The 20,157-nt window shown below is 34.5% G+C and overlaps 1 protein-coding gene across 1 annotated transcript in view; it reads left to right on the forward strand.

Moving 5' to 3' along the window:
- LOC128989423 (lachesin-like) overlaps positions 1 to 14,184 on the forward strand; it is a 51,096-nt gene extending 36,912 nt beyond the window's left edge. Inside the window, exons 4-11 of the mRNA XM_054411312.1 lie at positions 5,588 to 5,795; positions 6,472 to 6,627; positions 8,804 to 8,932; positions 10,318 to 10,455; positions 11,439 to 11,588; positions 12,422 to 12,496; positions 12,888 to 12,959; positions 13,922 to 14,184. Coding sequence (XP_054267287.1) covers positions 5,588 to 5,795; positions 6,472 to 6,627; positions 8,804 to 8,932; positions 10,318 to 10,455; positions 11,439 to 11,588; positions 12,422 to 12,496; positions 12,888 to 12,959; positions 13,922 to 14,040 — 1,047 coding nt within the window. The 3' untranslated portion in view covers positions 14,041 to 14,184. The remainder of the gene's footprint in view (positions 1 to 5,587; positions 5,796 to 6,471; positions 6,628 to 8,803; positions 8,933 to 10,317; positions 10,456 to 11,438; positions 11,589 to 12,421; positions 12,497 to 12,887; positions 12,960 to 13,921) is intronic.
- Positions 14,185 to 20,157: the final 5,973 nt, after the last annotated feature.

Consider the following 20,157-nt stretch of genomic DNA (forward strand, 5'->3'; position numbering starts at 1 on the left):
AGAACCTGCCAAAGAGGTGTAGGGCCAAAAGAAATCGTAGAAAATATGCTATCGTAAGTGAAGCATTTTCTCTTGACTTTAGAAGTACGGATAGGATGCTGCTCATTGGAGGGCCAAAGTATTGCCTTTATTTCCAATTTTCAATTAGAACGCATATGATTTGGACATGTGGATATCCTATAACAAGTTTTACTGAAGAAAAAAACTATATTTAACACTCTTGATTTATGAAATATCGAGTGAATTTTTTTAAGAGGTTCTTTAATACAGCGATAGTCTTTCCACTTTAAGTCATATCCATTTTTTCAACCTTGGTTGGGCTTTGAACCACCGCACCACGGCCTTTCCTCATCCATGAAATATGTTCGTGTTTGGCGGGATTATTTCCCGGGTGTTCAACACTTAAATTCCACTGGTTGCCCAATATTACTGTTGTGTAAAAGATACACAGTCAATAAACATTTTTACTAAATAAATATTATTATGTGCTCAGCACAAATTTACCCATAGATAGACATGTAATGCATACATATGAGTTGGAACGAAGATAATATTAACATTCATTGTAGTTGCCCCGGAACTGTAATCTTCTATATCTATAAAAAAATATCTATGTATGTATGTATACTTGTGGTATACCTTATGTTATACCTCCGAAACCACTTGACATATTGTAATGAAACTTTCAGGTATTATTAAGCATTATTCAAGGATGGGTTGTGTAAAGTTTGGTACAGATCTGTTAAAAGGGCTCCACCCTAGAGGGTTTTAAGGGATCCAATTTCAGACTTTTGAAACTACAATGTTAACAAATAAATATAATTTAAAAGCAGATGTTTAATTTCACCAACTGTTAGTTTGAATAATCACATTCTGTGTTAGTCATAATTTAGAATAGTGCAACGATATTTCCACAGAATGCAGGACATAAAACTATTTTACTTTTCGATAAGTCCAAATATATTAACCCCCAATCGCAACACACCTGTGTACTCAACAACGTTAAAATTTTCGCTTACTGTATTAAATATGTAAACATAAAAGTAAAGACCATTATCAAAGTAAACCTAATATATTCATACACCTAATAAATATATAAATATATAGATTGTTAAGAGCAAATTACCATTTAAAATAATAGTTTTTAGCGCAGCAACACGCGCCGGGTAACTGCTAGTAATGAATAAAATTGGTTTAAACCCAATTTCAGTCAAAGGAGATATTATGTTAAACTGAAACCCCAACATCTTATAACACCTTATTAACACAGATGTCGAACTACCCGCTACGCCGCGCAGTGCCGTATCAGCGTTTGAACTGCCAAGTTATGCAAGGCAAATCTACGAGTATAATCACATTCACTCTGTTCCGCTTGCGAATTACTTGAACTGATGGAGTTGTGTATACAATGCAGCACACTTCTCGCTGCGAAACTTAATTCGTTGCAACCAGCTTCATGCATCACAATAGCTGCAAGGCCTGGATAATTTTGAACAAAGTAGCTCTATACGAATCAAGCTTGTTTCATATTAGTTGAACTGTTTTCAGTTGTTTTCATAGAAGTGTGAGCTAATGAGGTTAAGATTCGTGTTATTTTTCATTACAAACTTTTGATACGAAAATTTTTCTTTGCTTTTATTTTGACTTTTACCTTCTATGTATCAAAATATTTTAATAGTTTTAACATAGACAAAACGTTTAAATTTCAAATACAGACTATATTTAAATCAACTATCCCACACATATTAACGAAAAACTTCGTGTTGTTTGCAAAAATACAAAAACCCAACTGTTCTGATGAATTTTAATAATTTCAAGGTTGTCACAATATCATCAAGTCATCGATAACACAAAATAAAAAGTTTCTCATGTTTCGTCACAACTGTTTAAGATTTTATTTAGACCAAATACTGTATTACCAAACTAAACCAATTACCCAAAAAATATCAAATTTAAAATGTATTCCTTGAAAATAAAAATAATGACCAACATTTAACACAAATTAAGTAAATACAAATTTTACAGTTGTGTCCCTAAAATCATTTATATGGCCCCCCTAAGTCCACAGAAACATATTAATTTAAGGAGCTATTTCACCTACAGATATTCCAAAGGTTCGGTAAAACACAAGAATAAACAGTAAACTTGATGTTATTTGGAAAGAAAACAAAGCGATATCCCCGGGTCATATGGTGGCGCGGCGATCGTAACCAACCAATGTAGTATGGACGGAGGCAACGCACGTCCCATCCTAATAACTGGAGGCATTCCACTCACGTGTCGCCTAAGGGAAATAAATACCGCCATCGTCTCAATGTAAACCTCTTATATTAATTTTATATTGCACAAAAGCCCTCTTGCCTTTCCAGCAACAAGGAATACTGCCTTGTGATTCCTGAAATGGTTGTGATGGGATTAGTGTAGTTTTTTAGTCTATGTTTACTATTGTTTATTTACCAATAAGATTCTATACTATAAGCATTATTTAAGCTGTCCGTTTGATATCAAAAACAAATCAAGTCCTTTTGATTAAAAATTTGACGTTGTAAGGGTTTGATTGGGAATTATGTATTCGTTGATACATAAACAAATAAAATTATTGTTGACAAATAAAAAAATCTTCAGCAGTAGCATATATTTATTATATAAACCCAATATTTAACTGTTGATTTTAACTTCTATGATTGATAACTTCTACAAAGCCTATCTATAACAATTTATAACTCGGCCTTATCGTTCATTACACATTTAGAGACTAACTGACATTTTAATACTTATTTTAAACTAATATAACATTTTTCCCTGAAGAACTGAAAATATTTGTTTCAATAAATATTAAAATAAAAACAGGACCAATATTTTACTTATTTTTATTTTTATGAGGCCTTTCTTGTGAGTTTATGAGGTACGTTTTTGTGAAGTGTCTGATGATGCAGCATAGCTAGCAAAAGTGTTTTTAAAACAAAAAATAGTATAATATTATTGACGTTTTATTTTAAAATTGATAAAAACCAATACAAACTAGCTCAATGCGTTTATGGTTTATTGAAGGTAGACATTGCCATATAAATCCTTTTACAAACCTTTCTATGCGAAGGCTTTGTGGTTCATACGATGATAGCGAAGCAGCAATAATTAGTAGTAGTGGATAAAAGTGTCGAGTGTGGGATTTAATATGAATGCCTATTCCCACTACCTAGTTCCAGGCTTCATTACTAAAATACTACCTAAATGCGTTTCAATAATCCATAGACAACAATGCTGATAACCTATAACTGTACAAATAACCCAAAATAACCTAAAACTGCTAAGTAGCCTATATACCACTATAAGTTCAATACTTATAAGAATAAAAAAACAAACAAAAAAAACGTGTGTTTACAGTGAAATACAGAATTAAAAGTCAGTTTACCAATGCATTAATGCATAATTATGAGGGTATAACAGCAAAACTCCTTCAATTACTTTCCGACTGATTGAATATGTATGCTACTTAACATCATCATTAACTATGTATTGCAACCAACCAAATATTACAGGATAATGTGTTTTAAATGTATGGCAAACATTGCACCAATACACGACTTTGCCACAGCGTCTACTCACAGCGATCACGTTGTATTGTTTCCTTTACAAATACAATAGGCCACATTGGCATTCAATTACGTCATAATTGCCTGCATTATTCCAAGGCTCTCTTGATTAAAACCGTTCTGCCCAGAATGTGACGGAAAGTTTAGGTAAAACAGGTGAACTTATAATGGGCCCCATGGTTTCATAATCCTTTACAATTCTTTATCAGGAGAAGAGAACAGGTTTATGAATATTTTGTAAATAATTAGTACACATTTAAGATTGACCTATGTTTACCTCTTTCAATAGTTCTATTAACGATGGTTTAAAGAGGTAATAATGTATTTTGGACATTCAAATAGTTTGGCGACGATAGTTAAATACTTTTTACATGTTTTCAAAATATATCTGTTGGCAAAAGATTGTTACAACAGTCTTTTGCTTTCTTAAAATTGATTTTTGTCAATTTTATGGGTTTTAGATTATCATAGATTAAGATTTTAGATATTATCTTGGGTGAAGGAAACAACATGTTTAGTACGTTCTGAAAGTTTGACAATGCTGATGTAATGTATATTCCAATTTTCCTGAATAAATCATAAATGAGTATTTTTTATTTGTGTACAGATAGTTTGGGTGAAAGAAAACACCCAAACCATCTTGTCGATTCATCACCAGGTAGTGACTCAGAACCCTCGGGTATCCTTGAGCTACAACGACCACCGCTCCTGGTACCTCCACATCATGTATCCGTGTATAACATATTTTGCTCATGTACAGGTAGCTTGGGTGAGAGTATACACCCAAACCATCTTGTCGATTCATCACCAGGTAGTGACCCAGAACCCTCGGGTATCCTTGAGCTACAACGACCACCGCTCCTGGTACCTCCACATCATGTATCCGTGTATAACATATGTTGCTCATGTACAGGTAGCTTGGGTGAGAGTAGACACCCAAACCATCTTGTCGATTCATCACCAGGTAGTGACCCAGAATCCTCGGGTATCCTTGAGCTACAACGACCACTGCTCTTGGTACCTCCACATCATGTATCTGTATATATAACATATGTTGTACGTGTACAGGTAGCTTGGGTGAGAGTAGACACCCAAACCATCTTGTCGATTCATCACCAGGTAGTGACCCAGAACCCTCGGGTATCCTTGAGCTACAACGACCACCGCTCTTGGTACCTCCACATCATGTATCCGTATATAACATATGTTGTACGTGTACAGGTAGCTTGGGTGAGAGTAGACACCCAAACCATCTTGTCGATTCATCACCAGGTAGTGACCCAGGACCCTCGGGTATCCTTGAGCTACAACGACCACTGCTCTTGGTACCTCCACATCACGTATCCGTATATAACATATGTTGTACGTGTACAGGTAGCTTGGGCGAGAGTAGACACCCAAACCATCTTGTCGATTCATCACCAGGTAGTGACCCAGGACCCTCGGGTATCCTTGAGCTACAACGACCACCGCTCCTGGTACCTCCACATCATGTATCCGTATATAACATATGTTGTACGTGTACAGGTAGCTTGGGTGAGTGTAGACACCCAAACCATCTTGTCGATTCATCACCAGGTAGTGACCCAGAACCCTCGGGTATCCTTGAGCTACAACGACCACCGTTCCTGATACCTCCACATCTTGTATCTGTATATATATATAACATATGTTGTACGTGTACAAGTAGCTTGGGTGAGAGTAGACACCCAAACCATCTTGTCGATTCATCACCAGGTAGTGACCCAGAACCCTCGGGTATCCTTGAGCTACAACGACCACCGTTCCTGATACCTCCACATCTTGTATCTGTATATATAACATATGTTGTACGTGTACAGGTAGCTTGGGTGAGAGTAGACACCCAAACCATCTTGTCGATTCATCACCAGGTAGTGACCCAGAACCCTCGGGTATCCCTGAGCTACAACGACCACCGCTCTTGGTACCTCCACATCATGTATCCGTATATAACATATGTTTTACCTGTACAGGTAGCTTGGGTGAGAGTAGACACCCAAACCATCTTATCGATTCATCACCAGGTAGTGACCCAGAACCCTCGGGTATCCTTGAGCTACAACGACCACCGCTCCTGGTACCTCCACATCAAGAACGTACAAGACATAGACAGAGGCTGGTACATGTGTCAGGTTAACACAGACCCCATGAGGAGTCGGCAGGGCTATCTGCAGGTTGTTGGTGAGTGAAGCAGCTAAATTGATTTTAATTCTCAATTAATTAAAAATATGGAAAGAAATTAACTCGTGACAACAACTGAGAAAAGTATAGTTCTGATGCAGATGTAGGGGTGTTTTCTTGAATTTTTTTTTCAATTTATATAAACCCTTTTTTAATTTTTTGTCCTATGACTCTAGGCAAGAGCCCGGAATTGTGTTTTACACTATTTCACGCTAGATCTAGGGGTTATCACTTAGTTGAAATCCATTGGTGATTTAACATTATTTAAACCCGGGACCTCTTGAACCAAAGTCCCGCGCTCTAACAACTACACCAGCTCCCCAATTGTATGAATACAACACCATATAAACACTTTAACACTTACACCTTATAGCAGGTGGTATTACTAAATTCAGATATTTTACCTACCCATACTTAGGATAGATAACATTACCTAGCTTAACCGAGATCTAAATTAAAAAGTATTCCGACAGTACATACAAAGCAGCTCTCTCATCAAATAACAGAGTACATTTTCAAAAGATCAGAGGGTTTTTTAATGTAAATTGTTATAACACCTCTATCACTGTACAGTGGATTGTCTATATAACAATTAACTCTCTCATCAAATTGTCCTTTTGGGATCTACCAAGTGGTTTTATAATCTTACATTCTTCTACGGGATATATTTCTTCAGTTCCTCCTAAGATCATGGACCGTGACTCCAGCACGGACCTGGTGGTGAGGGAAGGCTCCAACGTGACCCTGCATTGCCACGCCGTGGGACACCCGGAGCCTTACGTCATGTGGCGGCGGGAGGATGGTGACGACATCAACTACAACGGCGATATAGGTGAGGGAGTAGAGTTGGAAAATTATAGACCAATATGTATAATGGCAAGGATATTTAACATCGAACCGTGTTTCATTAGTAGTTAAATAAAATTGTCAAGGAAAATTTTATTGGAGGATAGTAGTATATTTTGCTTTAGTATTAATGTTTACTAAATGAAATCCATTTGATGGTCAATTTCCAAAGAAATGTTTCAAGCAAAATTTCAAAAATTGAGGGGCTTGGATTGTTTATTGGTTCTAGAGAAACATTATCAAAACATTTTGTGATCTTTGGAAACAATATGATTTGGACACATCTTTTTTTGAAAATGATCATCCATGAAACATTAAGAGGTTCATTTACTATAATGAGAAATCATTTATATGGCAAACATCAAAATTAATCAGTCTTATAGATGTTGTCCTTCAATATTTTAAGTGCAATTTTTTTCTGTGTCATTGACAACCTTATTTTTTAAGGCAGACGTGTTTATTTTTATAAATAAATTCTTTTCTTTCCTAGATTTATTAACTTTTAACTTATTATTTCCTTAGTTTTACATTTTGCATGAAAAACACTTAAGCCATATTTAAAAAATCAATCCTATTAGTAAGAGCCTTTCAAGTTTCGAAAAGTTACTGTCACTAATTAATAATATAGGCTGATATTGATGTTCAACAAAAATGCATCTTCAGTAGAACCTATTTACACCATAAAGGTATGGAATGTTGTTATTGAAAGGACTTTTAGTGAAACGACACACGTATACCAATGGGGTCAATAGAATGTACACACTCTGTATAGTGATCTAAAGTTTTTACATTAATAAACAAAAAAAAACTATAAAAAGAGCAATTTTACAACTTTTAAGACTTCAGGATATTTTGGTTATTGCAAAGGAATTTCTATTACAAAGGGAATATATATGCTACATATTTTACTCTTTTAATAAAATAGGTAGTGAAAAATGTCTTTATTCACTTGCTAAGAACACAACAATCCTTTAACGATACCACTTGTAAAACAACTTGTTTACAATGCAGTACATTTCAGTCAACTACAGTACTAAAATGGAATTGTACAATTATTTCAAAGACATTTTTCAATAAAATAAAATAAATCCATTAAACAATTTTCACTTACAATGTTAAAAAAATATTTTTATCCATAAATATAGAAAATAATTAATAATATCAAACTACTTATGAAACTGTTTAATAAATATTTAATAAATATTGTTGTTATTGTAAATATTTTTTTTTACCTTATAACCTCTTAGTAAGTTTATTCAGTATTTTCGCAGGAAAATTATAAAGTTGAAATACTGCTGTAACAAAATTACAATGACACCTGAACAAGTGTGGCGTTGGTCGTGAACAAGATAGGGTTGTGTGGCTGTGTGGCACTTATCAAATTACATCTCGGAAACCTAGTTAATAGACACAAACACCCTGTGTTCTCTCTTATGATTCTGTTCCACTAATCCAAGTATTCCAGCGTCCCTATCTTGGAACAAAACAGATGTGACGAACGTTAAATATTGCGTTGCTTTTTGTCTAATAGTTAATCTTATACATTCATGTCAGTAAAGTTACATAATGGACCGACAGCGATGATGCATTGGGTAATGTATGGTTTAGAGGCTCTTAAAATTTCGGTATTTTAATGAGAAAAGGTGTCACTACTAAAATGTGTCCTATGCGAATTAAGTTGATCTAAACACGTTATGAGACTCACCCAAAAGTATATTGATGTTAGGCTAGGCAAGGTTTGGTAACTGTTTCTTGGGTCTGCATGGAAAGAAATCCAGAGTAACAAAAGCTGGCCTTCTCCTACTCAAAACGTCAAAGAGGCTTTGCTTCATCACCATGGGATGGTGAAGTTTCTTACGAAATGCAAATAAAATGATTCATTTCTGTGCATTAAATGTATATACAAAAATGAATTGGCTGTTTCTAATTGAGATGGGGAACATACATGTTTCTCAATGGGAACAATTTCACTAGTGGCGGCCTTCCTTCCTGAAAAGACCCTGAAATGGTATTCACCATCGTATCAAACATCGCACCAGTGATACCAAAAACCCCAAATGACAACCTTGCATTCAAATATTATCTTGTCGATTGTATGTAGTATTTACATACATTTCACCTCTTTGTTTCAACCATATATCTACGCGTATTGTGTGTTTTAGTTAACGTTGTGGACGGGGAACTTCTACAGATCGGGAGAGTCAGTAGACTTCACATGGGAGTTTATCTATGCATCGCTTCCAACGGTGTTCCCCCCTCTATTAGCAAGAGGGTCGTTCTCAGGGTACAGTGTAAGTATTTAGAATTTAATATTTAAAGACATCCCTGAAGAACAGTACTAAATAAATGTTTAACAGAAATACAGTACCTGGCAAATCAAATTATCATCAGAAACGGTCATGGCGACATTTTGGGAGCTAAGATTAAACGTTGTGACTTTTCAAGCACTAATTACTTTCATATGTTACTTCAACCGTTGGCATTTTTAACCAACAGGTCATAAATATTCCAACGTTTTGACGACCAGACTAATTTCTCAACATGTTTTACTAATATTATATGGGAAATACAAATTCACTTTGGTGCAGTCTACGGATGAAGTGTTTGCTATATTCACTCAAAATCTTTAATTAGTAAAAGGAATGGTATAAGATAACCCTATTAATGGCATGTTTTAGACCAAAACCACCTACAATCAATGTTATGTATAATGAGTTAGGTTGTAGCCAGTTTCCATCATGTACACCCACACATGCACATACATTTATTAATCGACTGTCATGACAATGTTAATATATATATGCTATAATAAATTGGATTTAGTGGGAATGCAATTTACGTAAAAAATTTCTTTAATTTCCAATCGACAAGGCAGCACGATGAGAAAGACAAGAAAATTGTCTTAAAACCAAACAAGTTTGTTACTTGTTACTTGAATAAGATTTTGAACCTAGGAAAATAATCAGTAGAGTATACCTTTAATATACTTGATATATGACCCGTTTTAAGTAAATTTATACATTTTGTTCTACGTCAATACTAAATAGGTTTGAAATCTAAATTTCTCTGCTTATTGTGGCATATCTTATGTATTAAAAATTTTGCAAAACTTATGACACCTTGCCTAACCATACTACTGGACCGATGTAAACGTGGGTTGTAGCAAAATAAATGTGATAGGCCCTATTTGTGCAGATTTTATTTGTATTTTGAGAAATTTTATGTTAATTGGGTCAAAAATGGAAATTCAACTTTTCCTATTGAGATTTAACATTGGGCTAATTCTATACATAGACAAGCACGTTTATTGAAAATCTTCTTTCTCAGCTCCTGTGCATCGCAGGGGAAATATTCGTTTGCTGTTAGAAAGATATTTGCCTGTAGACGTGCAGAATCCATTTATAAATTAAAATCGGCTCAAAAATAAACACATAAAATGAACTTAAAATTAAAAAAAAACTTATATGGACCTTATGGGTTGCCATGTTGGTAACAAAAAAAACAACGAATGGAAGAAATTCCAATCACATGTTTTATTTACAGCGTGGGATAAAAATAGAGAAGTTTGTACAATACATACTTTTGGTCGAGTTTTCGACCACGGGGAGAGCTCTAGTTATGAATGTAAAAGTATTTTTATTTAGTTTATCAAACTATTACAACTGTATTCCCGCAGTCCCGCCTATGCTGACCATACCTAACCAGCTAGAGGGCGCCTACCTCGGCCAGGATGTTCAGCTTGAGTGTCATACAGAAGCCTACCCTACCTCCATCAACTATTGGACCACAGAGAGAGGAGATATGATAGTGTCTGGTAAGTAAAGTGCATAGAAAAAGAACATTCTCGATATTTTCGTTTTTAAACTCCTTAAATTTGATGTAAGTTTTTATTTTTATTTTATTTTTATTTCTCCATGCTTTAATTAGCCTTTTTACTCCTCATAAATGAGTTTCTATTGGTAAGCGACACTATTCATATTTTATTTCAGTATCACTAAAGTATAAAACGTAAGTGAAATGAACTCTAATTCATGTGTTAAAATTAACTTGCCACCTTAAATTATTATTGAGGAAGAGAGGTTAGGAAGGTTATTGCAGTTAAAAAGCTGTACTGTCAAGATAGTAAACTAATTAAATTTATAAAAGAACGATGATTAGTGTAGTGGCAGAATCCTAAAAAATATTTGGAAAATCCAAGGGGGGAAATATTTTTAACAATTTTGTCTAATGCAAATTTTACATCTAAGCAGAAAACAACTTTTTCCCACAGTCAACTGACAAAGTGGCCTTCCTTGCATTGATTATAGCACAGAAAGTTGCTAATTGCTGCATCTACTTACTTTTGCTGCACAGTTATACCTTAGCTGTTGTTCTTATTTTGCCGAACAACAGTATTCCAACCAAAAAACACAAAACAGCGTGATTTTATTAGACACGAATTACGTGTAGCCTAAGCTTGAAAATAGGTTGGCAACACTAAAGACATTAATAGTACAATCGTAAGATACGGCTGATGCAGAGTTTCTCATTTCGTTCAATGTTTGGATTTAATCTAACCTAAACACTTGTTGTACAGTGTTTGAAAGACTAATTACTTTTATGCTTTATAGTAAGTGTAGGGGAAATATAATGTGTAACGCAAGTGCAAACTGCATTTGCCGCACTCGAGAAACTTTCTACACGCCTGCGGCTCGTGCGTAAGCAGTTCTCTCGTGTGCAGAAAAGTGCCAATTCGCCCACTAGTTACACAAATAACTCATGATGTGTATAACGCAATTTGATCCCATGTCTGTGTAGGTGACAAGTACGAGGCCGTATCTATGGACAACGGCTACAGCAAGTACATGATGCTCAAGATACGATCAGTAGCCAAGGAGGACTTCGGCTCTTACCAGTGTGTGGCCAAGAACTCGCTGGGGGAGACTGATGGAGTCATCAAACTAGATGGTCAGTCTACCACTAGCTTGTTGTGTTCTTTCAATTAATAGTGTTCAATAAACAAACTTAGTTCTTCAGTTAATTAGGTAATTCAAAAGAAAATTTGTATTTGTATTAGTGAAGTTGAAAAAATATAAGAAAATATATTCTCTAATCACACAACATGATAAGATATTTATTTCAATATTCTTAACAACTTCTTGATTAAAAAACATATGTCAAAAAACACTTAAGTAAGGGGTGATCGATTTCAATTGGACACTACAATCGAAATCGACCACCACTTAACATCTTTATCTTATTAATCTGTGTATACTGTCTTGTGAGTCAACAGAATAAGTGTAAAGATATTACTATAAGTTATTTGACGTATTTTATGTGCTTTCGTTGAAATATGCTTAACCTTATATTGTCTTTATCTTATATTTATTATTGTTTGATTTATTATAGACTACTCAATTTGCATTTGCTGGGTCTTCATGGCCACTAAAGTACACTGCAACACACTGACATGCGCATTCAAAAAGGGATATTAAAACATAACGTAGGCTAATTCAATCATGTAGGCAGTTAATATATACTGCTTAAACAAGCGTAAACCCCACTGTATATTAATGAACCTCATAATACCATTCAGTAGACCACAAAAGTATTTTTTACTTTCTCCCCCTATACATACTCGTATACTATAGAGAAAGTATTGTTTTCGTCAAAATTTTAGAGTTTGAGTTTTGAGGGGATATGATTTTTCTATTTTTTATTTTCTATAATCTATGTGGGGATATAAAATGCATCTAATGATTGATATACTTAACACATATTTGTACTCGTATTTGTTCCAGAAATACCTCCTCCAGCAATCAAACCATTTCCAAACTCAAACATATCCGACGAACTTAGTAACTTCATTTATAAAGGTAAAGATATTGGACTTTTTCACATTTACCCTATGTACACTTATAGAACCCGTCCATCTCATGTACTTTAGAACGTATTTTAGTTAGGGGTGTTTTAAGTACTGTAATTTGTTTCCAATTTTAATGATAAAAATAATAATTTTTTCGTAAATACTATTCATAATTACTTAAATTTTATCAAGGTTTTATAATAAAACTGTGACCCCAGGCCCTTTTATCTTTTAATCAACTTTCGTTTCAAGATATAGAATGGAATTTTCAAATATTGTGCGATTCACGTATTTAATACAATCGTTAAATATAAAGACTGATTGAAGAGTTATAGTAAACTATAATATACGGTTATTTAAGTAAATAAACAAATAAAGCATTACATTTATTATTTCCTTAGGTCGAGGAAGGTTGCCTGTAAGTGACGAACTAAGTAACAACGCCATCAGTGACTACCAGTGGCAAGAGTCTGGTATGTTATATACAAACTATTATAACTTATAATATAATATAACTTCTGGTTTATTACATCCACCAGAATGGACATTGTTGTAATTTAAACTATTCTCTGACATCAACGTTTATGTAGCGATTGCCTGTCTTTTATGGTCGATTCACACACATCAGTTATGGCACGTTGCAGTCCAGTCACTTCAAGCACGTCACAGTTAACCAAATTATTCGTTAATGGATTTTCTATTGTGCTATCTACACTTATCCGGCGCAGTTCCGTCAGTCACTCTGTCGGCATCCGTCAGTCAATTTCAAATTTATTTTCACCGATAGTTTTGGATTGTTTGGACGCCTGACGTATGTGTTTGAGGTTACATAGTACCTTTTTTATATTTAAATGAACGAGTTTATATTTTAAGTAATGTTTGTAACAATCAACAAGACAGACGATGAAAATTTAATAGAATATTGTGTTTGAATTAAACATTTTTGACTGTAACAACACTGTTAATAAAGTGACGGAAGAGTGACTGAAACCAAATGACTGGGTTGACTGAAAAATTGCGGATGCAACTGTGTCTGGACTGTGACCAGACTGATATGTGTGAATCAACCTTTAAGGTTATACATTATATAGACCGTTCCGTCTACAAAAGCCACGCATGACAAATTCAAGACAATAATAATAATATTACTGCCAGAAGGTCTTTAATTAACATTTTTTTTCGATGAGCTTTCTTGTACGACCAATTTTGGATCGAGTACATACGCCATTTATTGTTTGAGTACTTATTTAACATCACACAAAGTCCAAAAACTTAAGATTTGTTCAGCAAGTTTCTTTTATCGTGATGTAAAATCAGTTCTATTGTCACTCGAGGCAATAACTTTGATGTATATCATATCATTTTACTGCATCATTTTACAAACTAAAATGCATCATTTTACTGCATCATTTAACAAACTAAAATGTGTATTCAGAGTATGGAGAGCTCGGTTACGTCCCTCCGTCTCCAAGGGCTCCTATGCTAGGTACAAACGCCGGCAGTGGTCCTGCACTGTCCTGTCGTCTGCTACTGCTGCTGGTGCTTATCAGCTGACTATAGACCAATCAGCTGTTCTCAGTCATCCGCATTGCACATGGGATATAATAATGATACAATATTTAGGTAATGTGTAAATAGCGTACTTGTAAATGCTGTGTTGCTAAATTTAAGTTTACAAAATATCTTATGTAAGGTACAATGCTAAATAGATAAAAAAAAACGGGCAGTTAACGGGCAGTTAACGGACAGCGTCCACTGAGCCAGAAAGCCAGGTAGCAAACGTCTTTTGAGCCCGGTCTAAATTAGGGTCTCCCAAAACGAGCACCCACTGAGCTCGTTGACTGTCTATTTGTAGTTTTATAACAGGATTGTAGCGAATGTTTGTAAGGTCAAAATTAACGCCCTAATTGGACCCCTGGATCAGCCGTTCCAAAACTACCTAGTCCCTTTTGCTCGTTTTATCACCCTAGACTTTTTCAATCCTTGGATTCCTGGCTCAGTTAACGTTAACCTCTTGTTATTTGTTGAATTATTCAAAGAAATCGTTGAGAAAGCTATTGGCTCTATGAATCTGTACTATTGCAAATATGTTTTAGTTTATAAAACCATGTTTGAAAGTACTGAGTGTGTACCGTAAAATAAATAGTTATAAAAGAAAACTAGTAAATTACCAAAGTATTCAGCTTCCTACTAACTTCATTCAAAATGTATATCTCACTCAATTTATGTTATAACTTTGTGTCATTACATCCGTTTCAGATGGGTAATTTTTCATATCAATAAACTTCCTCTTTAAAAAACTATTACAGTGGATTAAAATTAATACTGTAACTCCATAACACATTTTCATTTATTTGCTTTAGCTTTTGTTTATGTAGCTTTCTTTTCTTACAATGGTGCTGTTGAACCTTATCAAAACAATACTTCATTACTTATTGTTGACAAATGAGTTCTACATAATGTCCAAGGGTTAAAAATATTATAAAAACAAATCTAATGTTTGCTATTAATAATAGTTCATAGATAAGTTTACCTAAAAAAAAATATAAAGTCATATTAGATTTACCTTCTTGTAGGTAAGACTTTTAGGTCACCCTACCCAGTTCATTCTCTTGCTTTAGTGTGGCATCTTTAGGGGTCTTCTTAAATCACTTTATCACTATCTTATAATATACCATTTACTATAGTGTGAGTGATAAGTATATGAATTATAAGACTCCTGGAGATGCCAAACTCAAGTTCTCGAAACTGAGATGGAAAAAATTAAAGTCTGTTTTCTAAATAATACAATACGAGAAAGTTACAGATCAGTGTTAAATGGTGCTTCATTGTTTCCTATTTCAATCAATAGTGCTTACTTATAGAAATATATTGTATTTCATTGTATTTTACTTAATGAGTGCCATATGTACATATTACTTGTTCTATTCAAATGTTTAACTGGTTTTCGTTTAAACTTCCAGCAAATAAAAATCTACTCCTCAAGATTACGTTTGCCTTATTATAACTATATTTAAAACAATCATTACTCGCAAACTTTCATTTTATTGAAAAATTTCTGGGTTCCAAAAACTATAGATTTGTTCTAAAAGTTTTTTTTATATCGTGCCATGAAATCAGTTAAAAATCCGCTGTGCTGTAATTTTGTAGAATTTTAAACAGACTTTAGTTATATTACAACCCTTTTTATACCATCATTGATTAGCAATATTTATTCAGCCAAATTAAGCTCTATATTTACTAGTAAAAGCTGAAAATGTAAAGTTGATACTATTAAAGTTAAGTATATTTAAACTATAGATGAATAAATTGAATTGAAACCTATCGTTGGGTTAGTCATGAAACTGGCCATCGTGTATATAATATATTCAAAGTTGTTAAGCTACTAGCTTTATACAAAATGTATTTCATCGCTTTTTAAAGCAATAAACTTACTGTTGTAAATAAATGTTTGACAACTTGTGATATATTGTACAGCTAGATGTTAGAACAAATATGCGTCCTACAATAGGTTACTAACTATTAGTTATGGTGTAGTATTTTGTGTATGCTATTGTAAAATGATTGTAAAAAAATGTAAATATGAAAATATAAAAGCCTTCTCTAAAATAGTGTAAATTTGTTCCCCAAGTCATTATAGTAACAAATCCAAGATAATCGAAATAGCTATTTCAATAAATACTTATTCACTACTAAGGAGCGGTTACATAACATGCTATAAGTTTCAGGCAGTTATCATTAATGTGGTGTCAACTGGTTATTTCATTTTATAGAAATGGAAAATTTTTGCTGCTATCGCTTTCTGTTGTAAAAACGTGGGTAAGTAGGTAACTAGTATTTTATAATAGTAATGCGACAATAATGAGACACCGTACTGTGGAGGATTATGAATTATAAACTTTGTTATCTGATAAATATTCCAATAGAACTTGAAGTTTAAATTGAACTTGGCAGTAATGCAAGTTCTATTTTACTAAAAGGGTTTATAGGGAACTCTAGATACATTGCTTTACGAATACTTTTCAAAAATGTTAATTCCACCAAATAGCCTGTGAATAAACAGTATTTCCAACAGAGACTGTACTACAGCCAATATCAACACAATGGCAACAATGGTGTTTAGCAGGAGTGTATCGCCTAATGGCCAATGTATACACACTGGAGTGTGTAAACTGCACCAGGCTGCCATTGACAAAATCTAAATGAGGAAACCTTTTGAACCGTTTGGAGAATAAAAGCAACTGAACAAAGAGACCAGACCTAAAATAGGAATCATTTAGAAATTGTGACCGTTCTATGGATTATGATACATATTGAACAGTTACCAAAACCTTTATCAATATGAGATAGGGTACATAATATTTACAGCTTGTTTACATATAAATAATTTTTAGAGTATAATTTTTCAATTACACAAGGCGAGTTTTGTTTTGTGTGGCTCTTGTATAGACATTATACAGCTAGTAAACTAGCCGCAGTCTGCTCGCCACACTCACAAGATGGGTGTCATTTCAAAGGTTCTGGAAAGAGTTGGATCTGCCGGCGACTTTACATGCCTAATACTGGATGTCAAGCAAAATATATCACAAAACCCTCCAAATGTATTTACAGTTATATATAAACAAGTTTACGAATAAGATTAGTCTTGATGACGTCGGAGCAATAGGTTAATAGCGAGAGTTTAATTTCATACTCTTTGACAAACCTGCTTTTAACTCGAGGGCTCGTGGATTGTAAATTTGCCCTTTTAAATGAAGCCTTAAAAGTGTATCAAGATAGTTTTAACTTTGAAAATATCAGTAATTATTAAGAGTTTTTTTAAATAGTCTGCAAAATCACCTAAACGGTGAGTGTAGGCTTGTTTTCTTCTCAATAACCTGTGTTGTGGCATAGTCAGCTGGACAACAATGGATCTGTCTACACCAGCTGTGTACGACATTTGACTGCCCAAACATTAAACTGACCTCAGTATCAAAACGGCTAGTGTGGAAGAAAAAAATTTGTGTTGCTTGGTTTCATAAAAGCTGATCTGTAATAACTGTTCGAAGGTTTTGTTTAGGGTATGGCCGTTATTCTCTGTGTAACAATATTGTATAAAACGGTGGTACAGGCAGTTTTAACTGATAGTGTAGAACAAAGAAAATGTGCTGGTAAACCTCTCCAGTGGTGAGGTCGAGGTCTAAGTAGTTGAAATCAGACAACCAGCTTTACGTTGAACCATGAAGAGCACTTGGAAATAGTTTATTTAGTTTGTTTGGAATTATGTAACAGTAATCTTTTTCTCATTATTATGATAAACACTGTATTAAATTTGCTATTCAATAAAACAATTCCCTTGTTTCTAAGTTACTTGATTATTTAAAAATGTATTCTTACAATGTGTCCAATAATTAATGACCACTCTGAATATCTGAAATTTACGGTGAAATTTCAACATCTAACATTCCTTTCCATTTAAGTTATGTTATATTCATATACTGATCTCATACTTACACATTCATAACCAATATCTTTGATGGATATCTCAATGTAATGTATTGAAGGAAATATGTCATGATCGTGAAAGAAGGAAGGGCTTGAGAAATGGTTTGCAAACGTGTTATTTGTTATATGACTACAAGATATTGGCTGCGTGTAGTTTGCAAATTATACCATCTAGGAAAAATGTCTTTATTACACAAAGGCTCATTACGTGCTAACTTGCCGTTTTACTTGTAACAAATATAATTTTATGTACAATCTGAGTCCGTTTCTTTCATGTTTGATTAAAACAGGTTCCACCATTTACAGTCAGAGAGTTGATTGATGGTTTTTGCTGAATTAAGTTGGAAAGTTTCGTTTTAAAATCTAAAAAGTGCCCAATGAACGTTGTAAAATAAATTAAAAGGATTTTTATTTTTATTTTTTTCAAATAAAGAGTTTTAACACCAAAATGCCTGATTGGTTGAATTTGGAAAATATTGTTCACTTGTTGCAAATATATTTGTATTCCATATTGTGTTTTCCATATTTTCATGTTGTCGATTTTGTATTTCTTTAAAGAGGCCAAAAAGCGTGACAGTGAGAGATCGAAACAGGGATAACTATGTTCCGTCAAAGTTTCAGCCAAGCCACACATAGTCAGTAAGATTCAGCCACTCCTGGGAGACAATAAACAGGGTGCGTGATCTATGCGGCAATGTGCATTATCTAAATCGAATCAGGAACATACGTCTCACATTACAGTTTTCGTTAGGATACAATGTTCTGTGACAGTTTCAGCCAAGCCACACAGAGACAGTAAGATTCAGCCACTCCTGGGAGACAATAAACAGGGTGCAAGATCTATGCGGCAATGGGCATTATCTAAATCGAATCAGGAACATACGTCTCGAATTCTTTGTGTGGCTTGGATAAAACTTTCACAGAACACTGTATCTTAACAAATACTGTAATGTGAGATGTATGTTCCTGATTCGATTTAGATAATGCACATTGCCGCATAGATCACGCACCCTGTTTATTGTCTCCCATGAGTGTGGCTGAATCTTACTGACTCTGTGTGGCTTGGCTGAGACTTTCACAGAACATTGTATCCTAACAAATGTTGTAATGTGAGATGTATGTTCCTGATTCGATTTAGATAATGCACATTGCCGCATAGATCGCGCAGTCTGTTTATTGTCTCCCAGGAGTTTGGCTGAATCTTACTGACTCTGTGTGGCTTGGCTGAGACTTTCACAGAACACTGTATCCTAACAAATACTGTAATGTGAGATGTATGTTCCTGATTCGATTTAGATAATGCACATTGCCGCATAGATCACGCACTCTGTTTATTGTCTCCCAGGAGTGGCTGAATCTTACTGTCTCTGTGTGGCTTGGCTGAAACTGTCACAGAACATTGTATCCTAACAAATACTGTAATGTGAGATGTATGTTCCTGATTCGATTTAGATAATGCACATTGCCGCATAGATCACGCACCCTGTTTATTGTCTCCCAGGAGTAACTGAATCTTACTGGCTCTGAGTGACTTGGCTGAAACTTTCACAAAACATTGTATCCTAACAAATACTGTAATGTGAGATGTATGTTCCTGATTCGATTTAGATAATGCACATTGCCGCATAGATCACGCACCCTGTTTATTGTCTCCCAGGAGTGGCTGAATCTTACTGACTCTGTGTGGTTTGGCTGAGACTTTCACAGAACACTATATCCTAACAAATACTGTATTGTGAGATGTATGTTCCTGACTCGATTTAGATAATACACATTGCCGCATAGATCACGCACCCTGTTTATTGTCTCCCAGGAGTGGCTGAATCTTACTGTCTCTGTGTGGCTTGGCTGAGACTTTCACAGAACACTATATCCTAACAAATACTGTATTGTGAGATGTATGTTCCTGATTCGATTTAGATAATACACATTGCCTCATAGATCACGCACCCAGTATATTGTGTCCCAGGAGTGGCTGAATTTTACTGTCTCTGTGTGGCTTGGCTGAGACTTTCACAGAACACTATATCCTAACAAATACTGTAATGTGAGATGTATGTTCCTGATTCGATTTAGATAATACACATTGCCGCATAGATCACGCACTCTGTTTATTGTCTCCCAGGAGTGGCTGAATCTTACTGTCTCTGTGTGGCTTGGCTGAGACTTTCACAGAACACTATATCC

Source organism: Macrosteles quadrilineatus, unplaced genomic scaffold, assembly GCF_028750875.1.
Source record: "Macrosteles quadrilineatus isolate MER2022 unplaced genomic scaffold, UCM_ALF_1.0 Scaffold_3__2_contigs__length_128488019, whole genome shotgun sequence".
Taxonomy (NCBI): Eukaryota; Metazoa; Arthropoda; class Insecta; order Hemiptera; family Cicadellidae; genus Macrosteles; species Macrosteles quadrilineatus.